Source organism: Phacochoerus africanus, chromosome 6 (assembly GCF_016906955.1).
Source record: "Phacochoerus africanus isolate WHEZ1 chromosome 6, ROS_Pafr_v1, whole genome shotgun sequence".
Taxonomy (NCBI): Eukaryota; Metazoa; Chordata; class Mammalia; order Artiodactyla; family Suidae; genus Phacochoerus; species Phacochoerus africanus.
The window spans coordinates 129,606,885-129,626,729 of NC_062549.1; the positions used below are offsets into that span (position 1 = coordinate 129,606,885).

At 46.3% G+C, this 19,845-nt stretch overlaps 2 protein-coding genes across 3 annotated transcripts in view; one reads left to right on the forward strand and one right to left on the reverse strand.

Annotated features, from left to right (window-relative positions):
- HS2ST1 (heparan sulfate 2-O-sulfotransferase 1) overlaps positions 1 to 6,445 on the reverse strand; it is a 159,289-nt gene extending 152,844 nt beyond the window's left edge. Inside the window, exon 1 of the mRNA XM_047785391.1 lies at positions 5,959 to 6,445. Coding sequence (XP_047641347.1) covers positions 5,959 to 6,082 — 124 coding nt within the window. The 5' untranslated portion in view covers positions 6,083 to 6,445. The remainder of the gene's footprint in view (positions 1 to 5,958) is intronic.
- Positions 6,446 to 6,771: 326 nt separating this feature from the next.
- The window catches only part of SELENOF (selenoprotein F), a 28,965-nt gene continuing 15,891 nt past the window's right edge, over positions 6,772 to 19,845 (forward strand). Inside the window, exons 1-2 of one of the 2 annotated variants that reach the window (XM_047785393.1) lie at positions 6,772 to 7,121; positions 15,835 to 16,002. In XM_047785393.1, coding sequence (XP_047641349.1) covers positions 6,927 to 7,121; positions 15,835 to 16,002 — 363 coding nt within the window. In that variant the 5' untranslated portion in view covers positions 6,772 to 6,926. The remainder of the gene's footprint in view (positions 7,122 to 15,834; positions 16,003 to 19,845) is intronic. The other variant, XM_047785392.1, reaches the window with a different exon arrangement.

Sequence of the window (19,845 nt, forward strand, 5' to 3'; positions counted from 1 at the left end):
TAGGCGGCAGAGAAAGGACCAGGGAGGAGAAGAAAATCCAGAGTATGATACATTGGAAGGCAAGTAAAGAAAATCTCTCAAGGAAGTTCCCTTGTAGCACAGCAGGTTAAGGATCCAATGTTGCCACAGCTGTGGCACAGGTCGCAACTGTGGTACGGGCTCAGTCCCTGGCCTGGGAACTTCCACATGCTGTGGGTATGGCCAAAAAAAAAAAAAAAGAGAGAGAGAGTGAGAGAGAAGAAAGTCTATCAAAAAAGAGGAAGTGATCAATTGTGTCAAACTCCACTGATAGGTCAAGTAAGATGAAGATCAAAAATTGACCATAGGGTTTAGGAAAGTTACTGGGATTGTGGCAATTAGAGTGAACCCAGACGACTTTTTAGTTTTCAGGCTAAGGGAAGCTGAAATATGGGACAGCGGTCATCTGAGAAAGGGAGAGTCAAAGGAAATATCATTTTATTTTTTGGTTAGGAGAAATAATAGCACGTTCACATGCTAACAAGAAGACTCCAGCAGAACAGGAGGAAAGGATGACTACAGGGGAATGAGGGAAAGCTTCTGGAACCAGGCCTTTAAGTAAGTGAGGGAGCAGAGCAGGTGCACCAGTGGTCCAACAGGCAGTTAATCCATCATTCACAGGCAGAAAGGCAAAGTACATACATGCAGCTACTCGTAGGTGGGCAGATAATTATAAATAATTAGGCTACAGTGAACTACAATTATAAAGTCCACCTATAAGCACATCCCTCAAAAGTGATCTTTCTGGAGAGCAATGTTTGAATATTCATTATTATTTCCACTTCACTAAGTGCCAAAAAGTTCTCAGAAAGCTGAACAGAGTGGTAGAGAAATCCTGGGACTACTTCAACTGAGATCAGCTGTTCTAGTTGACTACTCCATGGCACTAGGTATCTTACCCAGGACTCAGAAGTGAGACACAAATTAGCAATTCTAGAATAACTGCACTCCAATTAATCCAAATCCTCTAATCATAACTACTGTGAGGTTTCAAACAATGTCATCAGCAGAGAAATCCATCATTCTTGGGAACATTTTACACATGTGTATGGTTTTAGGCACTTATAAAAGCTACCAAATTCCAAAGAGCAGTCTCGACCTTGGCCCTGGAGTTAGTTCACTGGTTTATGGAGGTTTTAGGACCATAGGGAACACGTGATTTTGACCAATGAAGACTGTGACATAATCCGTTCTGAGCTACTGTCCTCATTTAAAAGATTATATCCTAACGCATTCATAAATTTATCTAGTGGTGTTATAAGTATATAAACAACAAATTCTAAATGCTTAGGCCCTACAGAAAATAAAACAATCAAGTATATAGTTCTCACATTTATATAACAAAGGTTTTATTGACTGATCCATCAGTCAGCATTAGCAACAGGATGGTCTTAAGATTCAGAAAGAACTACTTTGTAAAAGCAATAACCTCCAACATGCAGACTAATAAGTAACAGCAAAGTAATGAAGTAGAAAGCTAAACACAGGTTTCATTTTGACGCCATGTTATCTTCTATACTCATTAGAAAAATTAATTATGTATATATTTTAATAAAGTTTTTACTACAATACTCCAGAGAAATTTTTCATAACCAATGTGCTTGAATCCTAAATTTAACTCACAAGCTGCATGTTGTAATATGTTAATATTAAAAATAAAAATACACTCATTCCGTTAGATATAAACCATCTACTACAAATCAGTGATTCTTACCATTAAGGGGATAACATACTCCTTTGCAAATCTGATGAAAGCTCTGCATGTAATTTCAGGAAATTCATGGATGCCTTGAAGCCTATATATGCATCCCTGAGGTTTAAAGAATATCTAATGGAAAAGAATCGAGGCAAAAATTGATCCAAGAACACATGAAAACTTAATACCTGACTAAAAGAAGAACCATTAAAAGTACAGGGGAAAAGAATTAACTATTTAAGTAATATTTGCCATAGTGGCTATTCACTGAGAGAAATTACAATAAATCTCTATAAACATATGAATGCTTTAAAAAGCTAGTTGTAAAAAACAAAAGTTATAAAATACTAACACGACATAGAGAATGAACATAATCTTGGTTGGGGAATGTCTTCATGAGCAACGTAAGAAACCAACGTGCCTAAATTAATAGACTTAACTACGAACGTTTTTTAACGTCTGCACAAGCAAAACGCACCACAAAAATCAAGGGGCAAATGGCAGACCTGGAGAAAAATAGATACAAGACATATGACGGAGAAAAGATGACTACTTTCAATTTTTTTTAAACCTTAAAACTTGGTAAGAGAAACTACTACTCAATAGACAAATGAAAATGAAGTAACATGTAACCAATGTTCAACCTAACTAAAAGTCGAGGAAATGTAAATTAATGCCAACAGCATACCATTTCACAGCTTCAGACTGGCAAAAATGAAAAGCTGACAGCATCCAGCACTTACATGTGTTGAGAGTGTAAATTACTGTAACCCTTGGGAAATAAAGTTTTTGGAAAATAACAGATTCTAAAATCTGTTAAATTATAAAATACACATATTCTTTGTCCTAGTCATCCCTTAATAGAATTTACCCTACTTAAAAACGATACCAGCCAATGAAGAGTTAAGAAAACATATATGTTTCTTATGGTGTTTATAATGACAAGAAAGAAAATAGCAAAAAAAGAAAAAAATATGAGGGGGGGTAGACAAACTGAATGGTCATTACTGGCATAATGGCTTTATAATTTATGATACATGAATATAGTGGAATATTATACAGCTACTAAATAAGCAAGTCAAATTTATATAACTTGACCTGGAAATATATCTAAGGTAGCAAGTGAAAAAACAAGATGAGTAATATGTCTTGCCACATTCATTTTGGAGGAAAAAAGATAAAGAAAACTAGATTTTATATATATATATATATTTTTTTTTTTTTAGGAATTCCTGTGTATATAGTTAATATCCCAACTGGTCAATGAATACCCCTAAGTTTTAAAAACATATATTGCCTTATTAGACATCACACCATCAAAATATTCTCAAATCAAGGTACATACAAGGCATTATCAGAAAATGCAATCCTTTGGAATCTTCTACAACAAAAAAGACAACAAATAAAAACTACTTATAAGAGTTAAATGTTTAATCATTTTTCTGATGCCAAAATAAAAATGCTTTTAATATTGTGATTTTATCCTTACAGAAAATAAGCACAGATTTCTTTTCCCCTGTAGCAGAAATAAGCTATCTATTTCAAGTCCTTTCATTGGGTAATACAATTATGTTCATTATACAGACATAAACAAGCAACAGACATTACACTAAACTGATTCTATTGTGTCAGAAATTGAATTTTCTAAGAACATTATTCATTCTTAGGAATAAATGCAATTAAACACTAGTATTACAGTTTAAAAATTCTATTCACTGCTAAATTTTAGTGTAATGTCAATATAAATCCCAAGCAGCCTGGTAGAATTAAAGGGAACTTGATTTGGAATCAGACATATCTGGGTTCCAATCCTGACTCTGCCACTAACCAGCTACGCAGTCAAGTTACATAACCTCTGAACCCATTCCTGCATCTTTCTAAAGTGTTCTTGGAAGAGCAAATAAGAATATTACATATAAAGTACCTAGTACAGAGTCTGGTTGTCAAAATATGCCTCTTTGTATGTTCCTTTCCTAAGGAAGATTACATATTGGCAACATCAGTTTTGGTACTGCCTGTTTCATGAGACTTTTTTTTTTAATTAAAAGATTGCTGATATATAGCTATACATTTTATTTGCCATGATTTTTGCATCTCCAGAGAACTGCCAGCTCCTTCTGGTATTGGTATCTGAGGCTCCTTTTCTTGGCTCCTTTTTCAAAATTTAGTTCAATCCATACTTAGTGTTTCTAATTGAATTTAAAGGCTTCTTTCTTGTAAAAAAAAAAAAAAGTCATGAAAAGAAACAGTACCTTCTGTGCCACATTCTCAGGTAACTCTTTTTAAAATCATTCAGGTTGTACCTATAGAAACTTCAAGCACTACAGGAAAAAGATGTTGGGCAAGGAAAGAAAATTCAAATTTGAAATTATCCCCTTATGTGGGAAAAGAATATGAAAAAGAATGGGTATGTGTAACTGAGTCACTTTGTTGTAGGGCAGAAATTAACACAACACTGCAAATTAGCTACACCTCAATAAAATCATAAAAAAGAAAAAAAAACTGAAGTTATCCCAAGCCACTGTAATGTGTCTAAGAAATGAAAATAGCAATAAAACAAAGTACAAATTTTATGTAATTTTCAACTTGAAGAGGAATCATTTTATTCTGTAAGGCCAGATCATTAATTCACCAGGCCAGAATTATCACCCTGATTGCTGCTAAAGGGATCCAAACAAAAAAAAAGAGGGTATTGGCCAACTTTCAATATTTAAAGTAAATATTTTTCCATCATACAAGATACATATTAATAAAATCATACTAAATAAACTTGATTTATTTTCATAACTGTACAGGTAAACTTTTCCCTGGAGTTGAGGAGTGGAATTAGGATGTAGCTCCTCTTCAAATTTAGTTGCACTTCAATTACCTGTATTTTATGCTCTTTGATACTTTGTTCTTTAAAATGCGTCCAAGGCTTTTTGCAAAGTTTACCAAAACTGCTCAGCTACTATGTGTACTACTCCAATTATTTTCTGATACATTTTTCCTAAGTACTAATTAATCATCACCCCCAGTAGCACCTATTTGTTACTTTTTAGTCTAAATTATAATGTTGCTGGTATTTCATCGTTTGCTTTTCAAAAAGTATTTAAAACGATGCTGAGGTGAAAGTGTAGGCATAGAAATATTTCACATTACACTTCCACATTCAGCCTCTTGAACTGATTTTTAAGTGCCACGCGCATCTTTAAATCAAAATGTATTGCTGACGTTCTTTTAACACGCCCTCCTCATCCCGAGCTCTTTCCAAACGCCAAAGTTCCTACTGATCTCAAAGTACCTAGTTTCTGCGCCTTTTTCTGGTCCTTCGCAGCCTCGCACTCCAACTTCTTCTACTTAGACCTCCCCCCCTCCACTAAAACAAGCACTGTTCACTCCTCAGGTCCTTAACCATATGGTAAACTTTTTGCATACTCTCACTCTTCCTTTCATAAACTTAAATCTCACTATAGCAATCCCCCTTCGGCGTTCCCCCCTCTTCCAGATCCACAGCATCAACAAGCAACATACACGTACGTTCCTATTCTTTTTTTCCTTTTAAAATGATTTTTATTTTCTCCATTATGGCTGGTACGTTCCTATTCTTAAGCTCAGAAGAGTCATCATTTTAGCGCCGCTAAAAAAGAATGTAAACGTCTGGATGCCTCGTTTCCACCCCTCCTCGTGGAAGCTTTTTCCTGCCCTACCTGGGCAGCCTACGTCCCCCGGCAGTTGTGCGGTGCCTCGCTGCCCCCAGCACAGGAGTGCAACTCACTGCAATTCACCACCATTCCAGCATCTCCCTCCATTCCTGCGCATCCATCCTTCCGTGACCCTCCCGGTGCCCCAAAGGTTCCGTCTCCAGGTGCCCATACCTCAAATTAGAATCCCCTCGCCTGACACCGCCGGGGCTTTCCGTACGACGAAGCAAACACGCAAGCCTGAGCGGTTCCCTCAGCAGTCAGCACCCGCTCCCCACGAGTTCGAGCTCCTCTGGCTCTCCCTGTGGAATGCCTGCTTCGGGGAAGCCCAACCTTGCAACCTCTGCCCTGTGACCTCGGAAGCCCTGCGTGCCACCCAAGCTAAATGCACACCATTCTGGGGCCGGTGCTCGCCCCAGACCCAGGTCTCTGTGCACCCTCTCAGCCTCCAGCCGTCGAGCCAGACCCCAGGTTAGACGAGCGCCCACTTGCCCGGGGCGCACGGCCTCCCGGGCCCGGCCCCTCCACACACCACTCAGCCCGGAGGGGCTGGCTCCTCACCTAGCTTCGACCGGGACTCCTCCAGCTTCTGGATCTGGTTCTCCAAGAAGAGCATCGCCACCGCGAAGGCCACCACCGCCAGCAGCTGCAACTTGGGCGGCATCATAATCCTGAGGAGCCCCATGAAACCCGCCGCTCGGGATCAAGACATACCGCGGGGGGCGGGGATCGGGGCCCCGGAGGCGAGAGAGACGCCGGGAGGAGCCCACCGAGCCCGGAGAAAGGCAAGGAGAGCGCGACAGCCCAAGAAGCACCGCAGCGACCCCCCTGCTCGCCTCCCCGGTCCCCCGCCCCCAGGCGCCAGCACCAACGCCGCCGGTGCCCGCTTCCCCTCCGCCGTCTCCACGGCCGCCCCCTGCAGAAGCCCGCGCAGCAAACGCAGCGCGAGGCGGCTGCCGGGCTCGAGCCTCTCTCTGCTGCCTCAGTCCCCGACCCCCGCGCCCGCCCGCCTGCTGCCCGCCTCCCTCTCTTCCTTCCTTCCCTCCCTCCCGGGCTCGCGGCCGCGCGCTCCTCCGCCAGCGCTGCGGCTGCGGCTGCGCCGCCCTAGGCCCCGCCCCCTGCCCATCCCCCTCCGCCACCACGCGCACGCATCCACGTACGCTGCTCGGCAACCAGAGACCTCGCCCCCTCCTCCACTTCGGTTGTGCTCATTGGACCGAAGAGGCCCGCGTTCGCTCTCCTTTCGTGTTACGGTTGGTTTCCTTTGCCGTACGTGTTAACCAAGGCCGCATGCTATTGGGTAAACTTGGAGAAGGAGGCGGGCCGAGACCGGAGGAGGCGGGGCTTCTTGGGGGCTTGACGAAACGTCGTGAAGGGAAGGAAGGAGCCCCGGGAAGCACGGATTTGGGGAGTTTAGGGAAATGCCTGAAGTGGGTTGTCGAAAGGAGCCCGCGACTTCAGGCTTCCGTCACATGTAAAGGCACGTGGTCCCCTTTCAGCTGGCATACGCTCTTCGCTCACGCGCGTCTATGCAGAACAAGAAACTTGAGGACACCGGCGCTTGCAGCCTGTTTTGGATCAGGCTCTGGAGTGGACGCCCCTCGCACAAGGGTCCTCGGGCGGCCGGAGACCCACGGGAGACGGCGGCGATGGCGGCTGAGCCGGGCGGGCGGCTCGGGCCGGCGCTGGGGCTGCGGCTGCTGCTGGCGACCGCGCTGCAGATGGTGAGTGGAGGTCGCCTCCGCGGCAGCCCCGGGGCGCATAGGGAGGGTCGCGCGGAGGAAGACGCAGCCTTCGGCCCGGCCTGGGAGCCACACCTGGAAAAGGGGGAGGACCGGGCATCCTCAGCGACTGCGGCGGCCCGGATGCGACGTGGCTTAATTCCGGCTTTGATCCTTCCCGCCCCGGGTTTCCAGCGGTTCTTTCTCCTGACTTGAGACTGTCTTGCGCGCAATCTGTAAGACACACGGTGGAAGGGGGAAAAGAGCGGGAAAGTTTACAAAGGGATGAGGATGGTTTTTAATCAGGCAAAAATGCAAGAAACTGTGATTCCTTATGACAAGACTCCCAGGTCTTCGAGAAAGGTCTTTTTCTCAGTTGCTCTGGTTTCTGTGAGTCCCTATTAGACGCCTTTTATCTCTGTTCGCTGGCATTCCGGAGCCGCCACTTCAGTGCCATTTGTGGTTTTAAACTCCATTTTTGCAGTAAAAGGAGCTATGCTAACAAAAGCTTAATTTTGTTGAAATTGTCTAAAATGATAGCCTTCATCGCCTTCAAAATCGAAATGTTTAACCACGTTTTTTAAATTTTGTCTCTATTAGCAGGACAGATGTGTTCTATTATCTTTAAATGGAGAAAGGCTAATTTTGACCTATTTTCCTTTCACTCACAAACATCTTACTATTTGCTGATTCTTCCTTAGAAGTTTTTAGTACAGGTTTAACTATGTGAATAAGATGATTTTTAATAGTCACTGTGCTTAAGTGCCTATTAAACACTTTTTACAAGTGTCTTTTATCAGCCTAATTTTTCAGGTATTCTCTTTACTGAGCCTGCTGAAAAGTAGTCTCCTAGAGACCTGGTTTAATTAATTTACCCAAGGTGTCGAGGGGTTAGGCCGTAAACCAAAGGCTTATGCAAACACCTGGACTTACTTTTCATCAAGGAGTTTGAAGATGCTGTTTCCTTTTGCAACCTCACCCAAGAGGTAGATTGTTTTCTCCGCTGATGAGCTTTACAGTAATTCCATTATTCAGGTATATGAAGCCTTAGAAAGTACTGGAAAACTCCTCTCTGAAGTTCGTACTCAAAAAATTTTGTCAGTCTGAGGTAGTTTGCATTCACTACCACGAAAAAATTAAAAAAGAACATTTCAAGTTGCCTTTTTCTGATTTTCCTACCTCTTCGTTTCATAATCTGTGGCTCTGTAACCATCCCAAAACTTAGTGGCTTACAGTAACAGTCTGTCCTCGATCTGTGGGTCTGCAAAGCGGTTCCCCGGTTGATTTACGCAGCTGTGCAGAGCCGGTAGATCCGCTGAACTGAAGGATCCGAGAGGGCCTCATTCTTAGTGGTGCTGTCAGCTAGGGGGGCCTGCTTCTCGTCCACATAACCTGTCATTCTCCAGTAGGTCACTTCATTTTAAATTCTTTCACTCTCTGAACCCAGTTAGTTTCATTAAGCCCTTAAAAATCTCCAAGGCAGCTCGTTTCATTTTACCTCCACAGGTAGTACCTAAATTCAGGGCCCCGTTTTGCTTGCCTGGAATTACCACCACAGCCCCTCTAACTGGTCTCCTTACCTCATTTTCTCCCATTTCCTAATTGTTGGGTTTGTGAGGGAGGAACATACAGGCCAAATCAGAAAAGCATAGAGATTTATGAGGGGTCGGAAGCGGAGGGACTGAGCCCCAGATGGCCTCAGCAACGATGTTGAGTCCTGCTTACGAAGGGCTGGTGGTGGGAGAGGCAGGGCAGGTGCCAGGGCGGATGTGTCTCCTCTTCCTGTCTCCTGTCCAGAGACGTGTCACCGTGGCCCTGCCACGGACAGGGGTTGACCTAGGCAGGCAGGGGAGCCCTTAGTCAGTTGGGTCTCACAGGTGACCTTCCATGTGTCCTTGGCCGGGTTGCTCAACCCAGCCCGTCACATTCACTGCCCCCCTAGGAACCTGTCACTGGCCCAGGCTCTGGAGCATCCAAGTCATCTTTCCAAAGCTCAGGACGAGCATTGTTACAGCCCTCGGGGGCGCTCTGTTGCCTTTACACGAAGCCTGGCCCCAGGGTGCCTTCACAGGGCCCCTCCCCTGACGGCTAGTGTTTGTCTATCTGGCTTAATTCGCAGCCTTTCCCTCCACTGGGGGAACACGAAGGTAGACGAGGCGGATTGGGGCCACCCGTTTAGTACGTCTCCCATACCGGGTTCTCTCCTGCCAGTTCGGGGTGTAGACACAATGCAGGGCTTCGCTTGGGTCCGTTGCCAGGCCGGCAAGTCGGCTTCGCCTTCTCCTGCTTGTTCCGTGCGTTACAGATTCGCAGCTGCAAGGTTTGTACCTTCTGCTCCTGCGGCTTCCAGGCTGAGGACAGTGTAGCCCAAGGGAGTCCAGGGACCATTTCTCTGTTATGTGTTTTTGTATGGTGCCTACTACGTATTTGTTCGCTTCAACCCCTCAGAGGTGTGAATGGCCTCCTAGTTTATTTGTGTTTGTTTCTTGCAGCAAAGTCTGCGCCTGCTGGGGCACAGCAGTGAAAGATCCGGCGTTGTCTCTGGTAGCACGGGCTTGATCCCCAGCCCGGTGCAGTGGGTTAAGGACTCGGCGTTGCAGCAGCTAGGGTGTGGGTGGCAGCCGTGGCTCACATTCAGTCCCTGGCCCAGAAACTTCCATATACCAAGGGTGCAGCCAAAAAAAAAAAAAATCTTCAGGCTGTCTGTTGTTGAAGTAGAGCAGTGATGAACCCATCCAGTCCCACAAACACATAACAACTCTGAACATTGAGAGAGGTCCCAGCAGTTCACCTTCGTTGAACTGTTTTAACTTCCTTATGGTCTGATCCTGTTTCTTTATTCTGTAATGACTAGTGTGTTTAAAAAAAGAAGGCACCAAAATCTTGGAAAATGAAAAAGGATGTGTAGGAGATTTGGGGGAAGATTCTAAGAAATTAGAAAAACTGCATTTCATGGGGGGGGGGCAGATGGAATAAGTAGTTGACAGTCATATGAATACACCTAAGCTTTGGAACCCGACGAATGGTTACCTAGGGAATGGAGGGACATTCTCTTGGTGCCCGAGGTCGAGTGGCTGCTGTGGATGGAGACCCAGTGCCTGCCTTGTTCATTCACAGCTGAGGCCCTTCTGTCTTTGCCTCCGAATAGCTCTGATTTAAAGTTAATAGCAGCACGGAGTTATCAACATTCCAATGAGATGACTACTGGTAGGATATAATACAGTTTAATCTGAAAATGCACTCTATGCTTAAGCTTTAGAAAAAAATATTTTAGCATATGGCCTCTGGAAGCTGTTTTCGAGAAGGCCCCAAAACTGAGTGGAATTCAGTTCTTCAGCTCATACAGAATATTACTTCCTTGAGAAAGGCACTCTAACATGACTTTATCTCTCTTTGATTTGGAGACACCCGCCCCCGTCTTCACCAGTTACCATCTCACTTCAGTGAGTGGCGCGATGGTGATTGTCAGCATTTTGCGGGTTTTGTGGCGTGTGCAGAAATGGTGCGTCACGGGTTCTCTGGAGGGTGGTGGTGACGGCGGTTAAGGGTTTTGAGGACAGGCCAGGATCAGGGTTGTGATGCTACCACCTATTCGCCGCATCCGTCTCTATAAAGCAGGGATAATACCTATTTCCGAGAGGGTTAAGATTAAATGGGATAATGATATGAAGTGTTTAGCAAAGTCTCGAGTGCTTTATAAGAGCCCTAATGACTATGCTTCTCATATGGGGTTCGTCTGTAAACCTGTGTATTCCCTTATGTCTGGGATTTGAAATCAGTTCAGAATTATTCCATGAGGAATCTGCGTTTTCTGAGTGATCAGGAGCCAACCAATCATGCGTATGTATAAGGATAGTCGAATGTATAGCCACACCTGAGGCCTTTGCCTGGAAAGGTGATGTCACAGTGTAGTTGGTAGAGTCCCTGCCAGTAACCCTCGCGTTTGAGGAAAGAACTCAGTGATACCAGAAAATAAATAGCTGAATACTTTGAATTGGAGAAAATAGAACTGCTAAGTCGTAATCCCATTCCAGCGTGTCCCGTCCTGTCCTTAAAAGCTACAACTTCCTTACAAGGGTGGCTGATTATTTTAAAACTTAATATTTGGCCTAACTGTGCACATCTAAATGCTAGTCTGTTACTTTTTGATAATATGATGGGCGTAATTTATAACTCTGAACTTTTCTATATTATTTAGCTTTTGGCATTTATCTATGAAGTGCTTAAAAACATCTTCTGATATTCTTAGATTCAAAGCCTTGAGTCTGTAAAACCAGTGACAGAAGAGAGAAAAAAGTAGTTCACCCATGAAACTGAAAATACCTTCTACCTCCCCTTATCTCTGTCCCATCGGTAATACAACGATTTAAAAATAAGTAATGTTCTGTAGTTTTGAAGTCTGCTTTCACGGCGGGAGGTGGGAATAGTTCTAACATTGACGGAGTACTTGCTGCGTCCTGGACAGGATACGAGGTGCTCTCTGTACCTGATCTCCTTTAATCCCCCAAAACCTTGTGAGGCATGGGGTCATTATTCCTATGCAGAAGTAAGGTCAGAATCAAATGCATATTTTGATGTTTGTGCCACCTGTCAAAATGTGCTCCGTAAATTCCAGAATAAACCCAACTATTAGGATCCCATGATTATTCGAGACTCTTGTTCTGCAAAACACGGTTTCTTATGTTTGTTAAGCAATTTGCAGTTTCAAAGTGATTTCCTTTTTATAGCCTGTTTTACAATGGCTGCAAAACAAATCACTCTGACGTTTAGAGGTTTAGTGTACTTTCAGGGTCTGTGGGTCAGCAGTTCAGACAGGGCACAGCAGGATGGCAGGCATGTTCCTTGGTGCCTCAGCCTCAGCCCGAAAGGCTGAAAGCGAAGGCCTGGTCCTCACACATCTAGACCTGGGTGCTGGTTGTCAGCTGGGGGCCACACTCCCTCTGTGGCGTGGGCTGCCCTTGGCCTCGGGACTCAGGCACTACCTGGGCGCACTAGCCAAGCAGGGGTCGTGTCCTTTTTCATAACCTACCCTCAGAGATTGTACAGTGTCACTTTTTTTTGTTTTTTGTTTTTTTTGCTTTGCTTTTTAGGGCCACGCCCGAGGCATATGGAAGTTCCCAGGCTGGGGATCTAATTGTAGCTACAGCTGCCGGCCTACACCACAGCCACAGCAACGCCGGATCCCTGACCCCCTGAGTGAGGCCAGGGATCTAACCTGCGAGCTCATGGTTCCTAGTCGGATTCGCTTCCACTGCACCACGACGGGAGCTCCCAGCGTCACTTCTTGACTCTGTTGATCACAACAGCCGCCCGCCCCTGCCCCGATGCAAGGCGAGGGAACGTGGACTGCCCCTTCTCAGTGGAGGCTGCCGGTCAAGCAGATCACTTTCCTAGCAACTAAATTACTCAGGGTCCTCAAGGTACTAGTACCTCAGCAAGTGTCGGAGGTCCCCCCCTCTGGACTGGGATCTCTGATCTGTTTCAAAGGCGACGTACCTTCTGCGTTATTACTGAGACAAAGTCAGAGACGTAAAACAGTATCAGATTAGCTTGTTGGTTTAATGTAAGACCAGGGGGGTGGTCGGCATTTTGGAGGAGTGTGCCAGCAGCAAAGCTTTTACATCGGGATGTGCCGCTGAGTTTTAATCTGCCTGATTAGCCTGCTGGTGTTCCACATCCAGCAGCCGTGGTTTTTGTAAATGAAGTTTTATTGGAACACAGACCCCATTCATTGATTATTGTCTGTGACTGCTTTTGTGCTGCCGTAGCTGAGTAGTTGCAACAGAAACTGTAAGGCCACCCAAACCTATGCGTGGCCCTTTACATAAAGTTTGCAGACCCTTGGTCCAGTGGACCAACCAGATGCAGTCCATCTGAGATTCCCCCTGCTTGAGGCAGTGGTTTTACCAGTTCATTTGTTTAAGACCCAGGACTGGCGCAAGTGCTAGGAATACCGAGAGCTTCGTGCTTCTCCTCCGAAGAGTTCCCGACGTCACTGAGGAGTCAGACAATCCTGGATTTACACAGTATGGTGATGAGTGGTGCTTTTTTACAGCTGCGAATAAATTTCTTTGTCAGAAAAGATTTTGGCTAAAGGTTGAGATCTGGTTTTTTTCCCTAGGTAGACTGATACCAATCAGGTTCTTGGAAATAAGTAGAAATGAACAAGATGAAAAGGGGAAGAGGATTCTGGGAGTGGGAAGAGAGTGAGCAAATACCCATTTGGGTAGGAGTTTTACACTTCCAGGCACTCTAGGAGTTCTTGGTAGCTGAAAAGTAGAGTGGGGCTGCGAAGTGGCAGGTGGGCCTGGCTGATGGTTTAAGCCACTGAGGCAGGAAAAGAGTGGAGAGCTCTTGGAGAGACGGAACTGTCAAAACGTGTGAATTGATTCTCGGGACAGTGGGGAAGCGTGTGGCATCTGGCTGACTGACCTGGCCAGCGAGGGGGCCAGGGAGCTGGTGCCCTTTTACTCAGATACCGAATGCATTGAAAGGACTAGATTTCAGGGGACAGGGTCTGTGTTGCTGTTGGAGAGTTTGAATTTGCAGCACCTGTGCAGCGTCTGGATGTGACTTCGTGTAGGCTGTTGGCTTTGGAAGCCTGACACTTGAGAGTTCTCAATAAATGGGTATGTGAAGCCGTGGAAGAAGTCCAGTCTTCTGTAGAAAGTGTGCGGCCGGCAACGAGAGCGCCAAGGACAGAAGTGGGAACCGCAGCGGGTAGATGCAGCCGGAGGGCGGAGGCCGTGGAAGGACGAGGAGCAGCTCTGCTCTGCTGCCTCGGCGGCCCGGGGCTTGTGGCAGGTGGAGTCCAGGGGTGGGATCAGAAACCAGACGGAGGTGACAATTCAGAAGTGCTGGCACTGAGGGGGGGTCGGAGCCCTGGGACTCGATGCCCGGAAGATGCGCGTGATCGGCGGGAGTCATCCCTGTGGAGGGAGGGGGCAGAAGGTGCAGGGCGAGGGCTTGAGCTTAGGCAGGTGGAGGTGTACCGCGTTCTCTGAGACCTGAGCGGTGGGTAAGGGACGAGAACTAATTTTTTTTTTTTTTGCCTTTTCTAGGACCGCTCCCATGGCACATGGAGGTTTCCAGGCTAGGGGTTCAATCGGAGCTGTAGCCGCCGGCCTACACCAGAGCCACAGCAACACGGGATCCGAGCCGCATCTGCGACCTACACCACAGCTCACAGCAACGCCGGATCGTTAACCCACTGAGCAAGGCCAGGGATCGAACCCGCAAACTCATGGTTCCTAGTCGGATTCATTAACCACTGAGCCACAACGGGAACTCCAAGAGAACTATTATTTTTGAGAGCCTGCTTTTGCCAATCATTCTGCTCAGTTACTTTACATAAGTTGTTTCATTTAATCTTTCCTGCAGTCTGTTTTGTGTGGGAATCCCTGCTTTACCCGTGAGGAAATGAAAGCCGAGGGGGGTTCCCTTGCCAGGGTTACAGCTCCTCTAAGTGTGGAGCTGGTCCCTCAACCCCAGAGGGCGATTTTGCTGTGCCCTGCTCTCCCCCACCTCACGGCCTCTGCCCCCTCCCCGCTGGAGGTGAGTGAAGGTGAGTGTGAGGGTGTAATAGGATCACTCCATAGATCCTGTGCTAAGTTCTTTTTTTTTTTTTTGTCTTTTCTAGGGCCACATCCATGGCATATGGAGGTTCCCAGGCTAGGGGTCAAACTGGAGCTGCAGCTGCCGGCCTACACCACAGCCACAGCAACGTGGGATCCGAGCCACATCTGCGACCTACAGCACAGCTCACGGGAACACCAGATCCTTAACCCACTGAGCGAGGCCCAGGATCGAACCCCCAACCACATGGTTTCTAGTCGGATTCATTAACCACCAAGCCACAATGGGAACTCCCTAAGTTCTTGAAATGAAGTGAAAATTCATTTTTCTTCAAAAGATAGACAATATATCATAAATAATATAAAATCTTTTTGTTGGGAGTTCCCATCGTGGCTCAGCAGTTAATAAACCTGACTGGCATCCTTGAGGAAGAAGGTTCGATCCCTGGCCTCGCTCAGTGGGTTAAGAATCCGGCGTTGCCATGAGCTGTGGTGTAGGTCACATATGTGGATTGGATCCAGCGTTGCTGTGGCTGTGTTGTAGGCTGGCAGCTGCAGCTCCAATTTGACCCCTATCCCGGGAACCTCCATATGCCACAGAAGCAGTCCTAAAAAGACAGAAAGACCCCCCCAAAAAAATCTTTTTTTGTTAATCCATGTTTTAGCCAACGTGCAGTATGACAAACTTTTAAGAAAACAATTTGTGGGGGAGGTGGGAGGAACCAAAGACTCAAGAGTTCCCACTGTGGTTCAGCAGGTCAAGAACCCAACATAGTTTCATGAGGACTCGGGTTCCATCCCTGGCCTCACTCAGTGGGTTAAGGATCCCATGTTGCCTTGAGCTGTGGTGTAGGTCAAAGACCCAGCTCGGATCCCGTGTGGCTGTGGCTGTGGTGTAGGCCGGCAGCTGCAGCTCTGATTCGACCCCTAGCCTGAGAACCTCCGTATGCTGCGGCTGTAAAAAGAAACAAATTAAAAAAAAAAAAAAAAACCAAAGACTCCTATAAGATGGTAGATGTGAAAGATAATTAAGAATTTACCTCCAAGTGAGGCATTTTGTTAACTCATCTCAGTGAGTGAGATTTTGACGTCCCTGTTTTGGAAGCTTTATCTCGTACACGGTTTTTTCCTCATTTTTTCAGGTGTCTGCATTCGGGGCAGAGTTTTCCTCGGAGTCCTGCAGGGAGCTGGGCTTCTCCAGCAATTTGCTTTGCGGCTCCTGTGACCTTCTCGGACAGTTCGACCTTCTCCAGCTGGACCCCGACTGTAGAGGGTGCTGTCAGGAAGAAGCACAGTTTGAAACCAAGAAGGCATGTATCGTTTTCTGGTATTGCTCGCCCCTGGGACGGTTTGGTTGAGGTGAGGTACCGTGTTAGGTTTCGCCTCATCAACTTCAGCGCGAAGAGGTCTTGAGCTTTTGCATTTTGTGGTTTCAGAAACTCAGCTGATTTATTGCCTGGCCCAGTAGAGCAATCAAAGCAAATAAGAAGGAAAGGTACGGGAGTTCCCGCTGTGGCTCAGCGGGTTACGAACCCGACTAGTATCCACGAGGATATGGGTTTGATCCCCTGGCCTCGCTCGGCGGGTTCAGGATCCAGCATGGCCTCGAGCCATGGCTCGGATCTGGCATCGGCCGGCCTTCAGCCCCCGCCAGGGGCAGGCTTTAAAGAAAAACAAGAAGGCGGGAAAGTGAGGTTACTGCCAAGTCCCCATCCTGCCGGGCAGTCCAGCAGAGGGGAGGCAGGGCCACTGCCGCGTGCCTAGATCCCGGAGCGGTCCGGTCGTCCTAGCTTAGGGCCACAGGAAGCCAAAGAATAATCAGTTAGATGCTTATATTCATTAATAGTAAGAGCCCAGGGTTATAATGAAATTTGAGATTAAAGTACCTATTACCTGGCTGTCAACAGTAAATTATGATTTTTAATCTGGTTAACAAAGACTAGGGTCTGCTAATTTGCGTCTATTTCTAACCTAATCTCATGTTTAACACCTGAACAGGGCCAGGAATACCTTGCTCTAACTGTCCAGGGGGTTTTGCCCACTGTTCACATTAATTAACTTGCTTGATTTCTAAATCTTTTCATTAAATTCTTAGACTTCTTTAATTTATTAAGTAGCTTGAAAACATCATTTACACCATCCAGATAAAGCTGAATTAAAGGTGCCTGTGTCTGGGTGAGAAATGTTAGCATCTCCGTGTTTTATTTCCTTTTATCATGTCCTTTCAGTTGTATATCCTGAACCCTATTTGAAGTGTATAGTTTGTGAAGCTTTCAAACAGTAATTGTGTCTTCTCAATATTAGGCAGTAAAGGCTTATTTCTAACACTGAGTACAGTTTTATAGTTCTCTAAGAAAAACAAACGGATAAGCTTTAAAAATGTTAGTATTCCACCAGAATTTAACACTGGATTTCTCAGTCGTGAACCTGCAGCTCCCGTGTTCCAGAAATGCTCCCGGGTCTTCCCTGGGCTTCATTGTCTTGGTTCATATATTATTAGCAATAATACGGTTTAATGTTTATTTCCTTACATGTAAGTTAGTTTTTATTGCAAGTAAAAATCTAAACGAGTTTTTAAAACGTGATTTTAAGTAGACTGAAGTCACAGGACCTCACCCCATTTCCAGGGACCCTCCCCTCTTGTTTTTGGTTTTGTGTTTTGATGACATTCACGTGGGACCAATTGCCGAAGCCTGAGTTTTCCTCTCATCTCCAAGCTGTTACTCTGTACAGCTACTCAGCCAGCAGTGATTATTTCCTGAGACATCTAAGTTAAAAGCATTAAATAATAAGAGGTGTTTATCATAAACAATCTTTAACACACGCCCTTGTAATTAAGGGTAAATTGAGAAACTCTGCCCTTTGACTGATATCAAATGTGTCTAAACTATAAACCAAATGCATATCAAAGCCATTTTTAGTGTCCTTTCCCAGTAACTCTTTATAATGCACACGTTTTGTGATCTTTTAGTGGAGCCAAACTTCAGTCACATACTGCTCCAATTAACTATATTCCTGTTCCACCTTCATTATTAATTGCGCTGGATGTGATGTCTTGACACCTCACAGCTCGGCAACAGCAGCAGGCAAGGCGTCCCCCTTTAATGTATGCCTAACTAAGTGCTGAAGTGGTGATGGTGTCTAAGTGCAAGGGCGTCTGCACCCTGCTGTGTCTTCCTGCTCGACCCATTGTGTTTTTCTTCACTCCTTGCCCTCATCTGTAAGATGTGCTTCTCTCTAAGTGTTTGCAGGCCCAGTGCTGCACACAGTCCGCGAATGGTTTTCTGTAGGAGGCTAGCGGGATAGAACACTGAAAACAGTCCTGGCGAGTGCGGCTGGCAGGCCGGGCGAGCCTCCGCCTCGGTGCAGACCACGCTCAGGCCTAGGGCGGCCCTCGGTTCGGTCTTCGCGGTGCCACTCGCTGCCGGCGCGTGGTCGTGGGTGGCGACGCCGATGCCGGCTTTCTGTGTCCTTCAGCTCTGGCTTAAGGCTGAACTTTGAAATTAGTTTTATTTGGTCCCACTTTAATGAAAGTAACGATACGCAATGTAGAGACTAGTGCCTTATGTAAACATGTTAAAAATACTGTGTGTGGAAATAATTGGGAGTATACTCTTTTTTTTTTTTTTGTCTTTTGTCCTATTAGGGCCGCACCCGTGGCATATGGAGGTTCCCAGGCTAAGGGCCAAATCGGAGCTGTTGCTGCCGGCCTACACCAGAGCCACAGCAACGTGGGATCCAAGCCATGTCTTCGACCTACACCACAGCTCATGGCAACGGTGGATCCTTAACCCACGGAGCGAGGCCAGGGATCGAACCTGCAACCTCATGGTTCCTAGTCGGATTCGTTTCCAGTGCACCACGGCGGAAACTCCGGAATATGCTTTAGAAGGAAAATTGTAGTGTATGTGCAGGAATGTTTTAACAACTTCTCTGTAGTAAAGAAGCATTACCTGCATACTCCTTTTGGTTCTTGTTTAGTTGTGTGCTCTATAGGTCTGTCCAGGGATACGGCTGATCATTTTTCAAGTGCTCACTCACGTAACAGGCTGAGTTTTAGACTTTGATGGGCAGAAGCAGAAAATGTCTTCAAAATCTGTTATTCTGCAACTGGATGTTCCGGTTTTATTTGGTCTTGTTTTTCCCTCCCCCCATTTTGATCATAAGAGGACATAAGTAAGCATCACAGATAGCAACTAGAATGAGATTTGGGGGTGCGCAGTTTTACTGTTCTAACTAGTTTTGCTCATAACCGTTACCTAGGTACGTAGTTTACAAACATTAGTAAGGATGTTGACTGAGTCGTGAAGAGTGTACTGATTTGTAGCTTACAGTGAAAAAGGCAAAGCAGTGAGAGAAGGGATGTTTAAATCTCGCTGCTCCGTGAGCGTGCACTAAGCGGCCTGAGTGACTTCGGCTTCTTGTGCGTCGAGTCTCCAGCTGGAGGGGACCCCCTTTTCCACCCTGGCTGACTCCTTCCCTGTGGTGGGAGACTAGAAAGTGCCAGCTCCTGAGTGTCGTGGCTCACAGCTCTTCCCCCAGAAAAGGCCTAGTTCCTTCCCTTTTCCTTTTGGGAAATATTTTGGGCAAGGATTGCTGCTCACTCGGGCGGGTCACTGGCCGGTCGTCCGCCAGGCCCGTGGCTGATGTGAGAACCGTTCGCTGCCGCCGCCGCCGCCGCAGCTCTGGGAGCGGGGAGCAGCGGTGACGAGCAAGCTGGGTTTGCCCCGATTACAACGGCAAGCCCTTCGCTGGAGCCGATGGAAATGTTTGCCCTCAGGCGCCCCTCTCCCGCTCCGAGGCTTCCCGGGTGTGTCCCACCTCCCCCGCCGCATCCGGGCACCTTCACTGGCTCCACCTCCGCGTCCGCGTCCAGAGCCCCGGACACACGGCGTTTGCACTTAGCACCATCGTGTTGTGCCTGTCGCTGGGCTTGTTCTTTCTCTCCCAACATATCGCGCTCTTTGAAGTCTAGAACTGTTTTTTATTTCTGAATCCCTCGCTTTAGCTTACAGTGTGTCATGAGTTTTTTGTCCTTCAGTAGGGCTGTTTTTACCAAGAGCAAGTTGGAAATGTCACTTGTGAAAAAATTGTGTTGAAAGTACACTTGGACTTCGTCAGTGCCTGTCCTTTTTCCAGTATTTTACTTACAC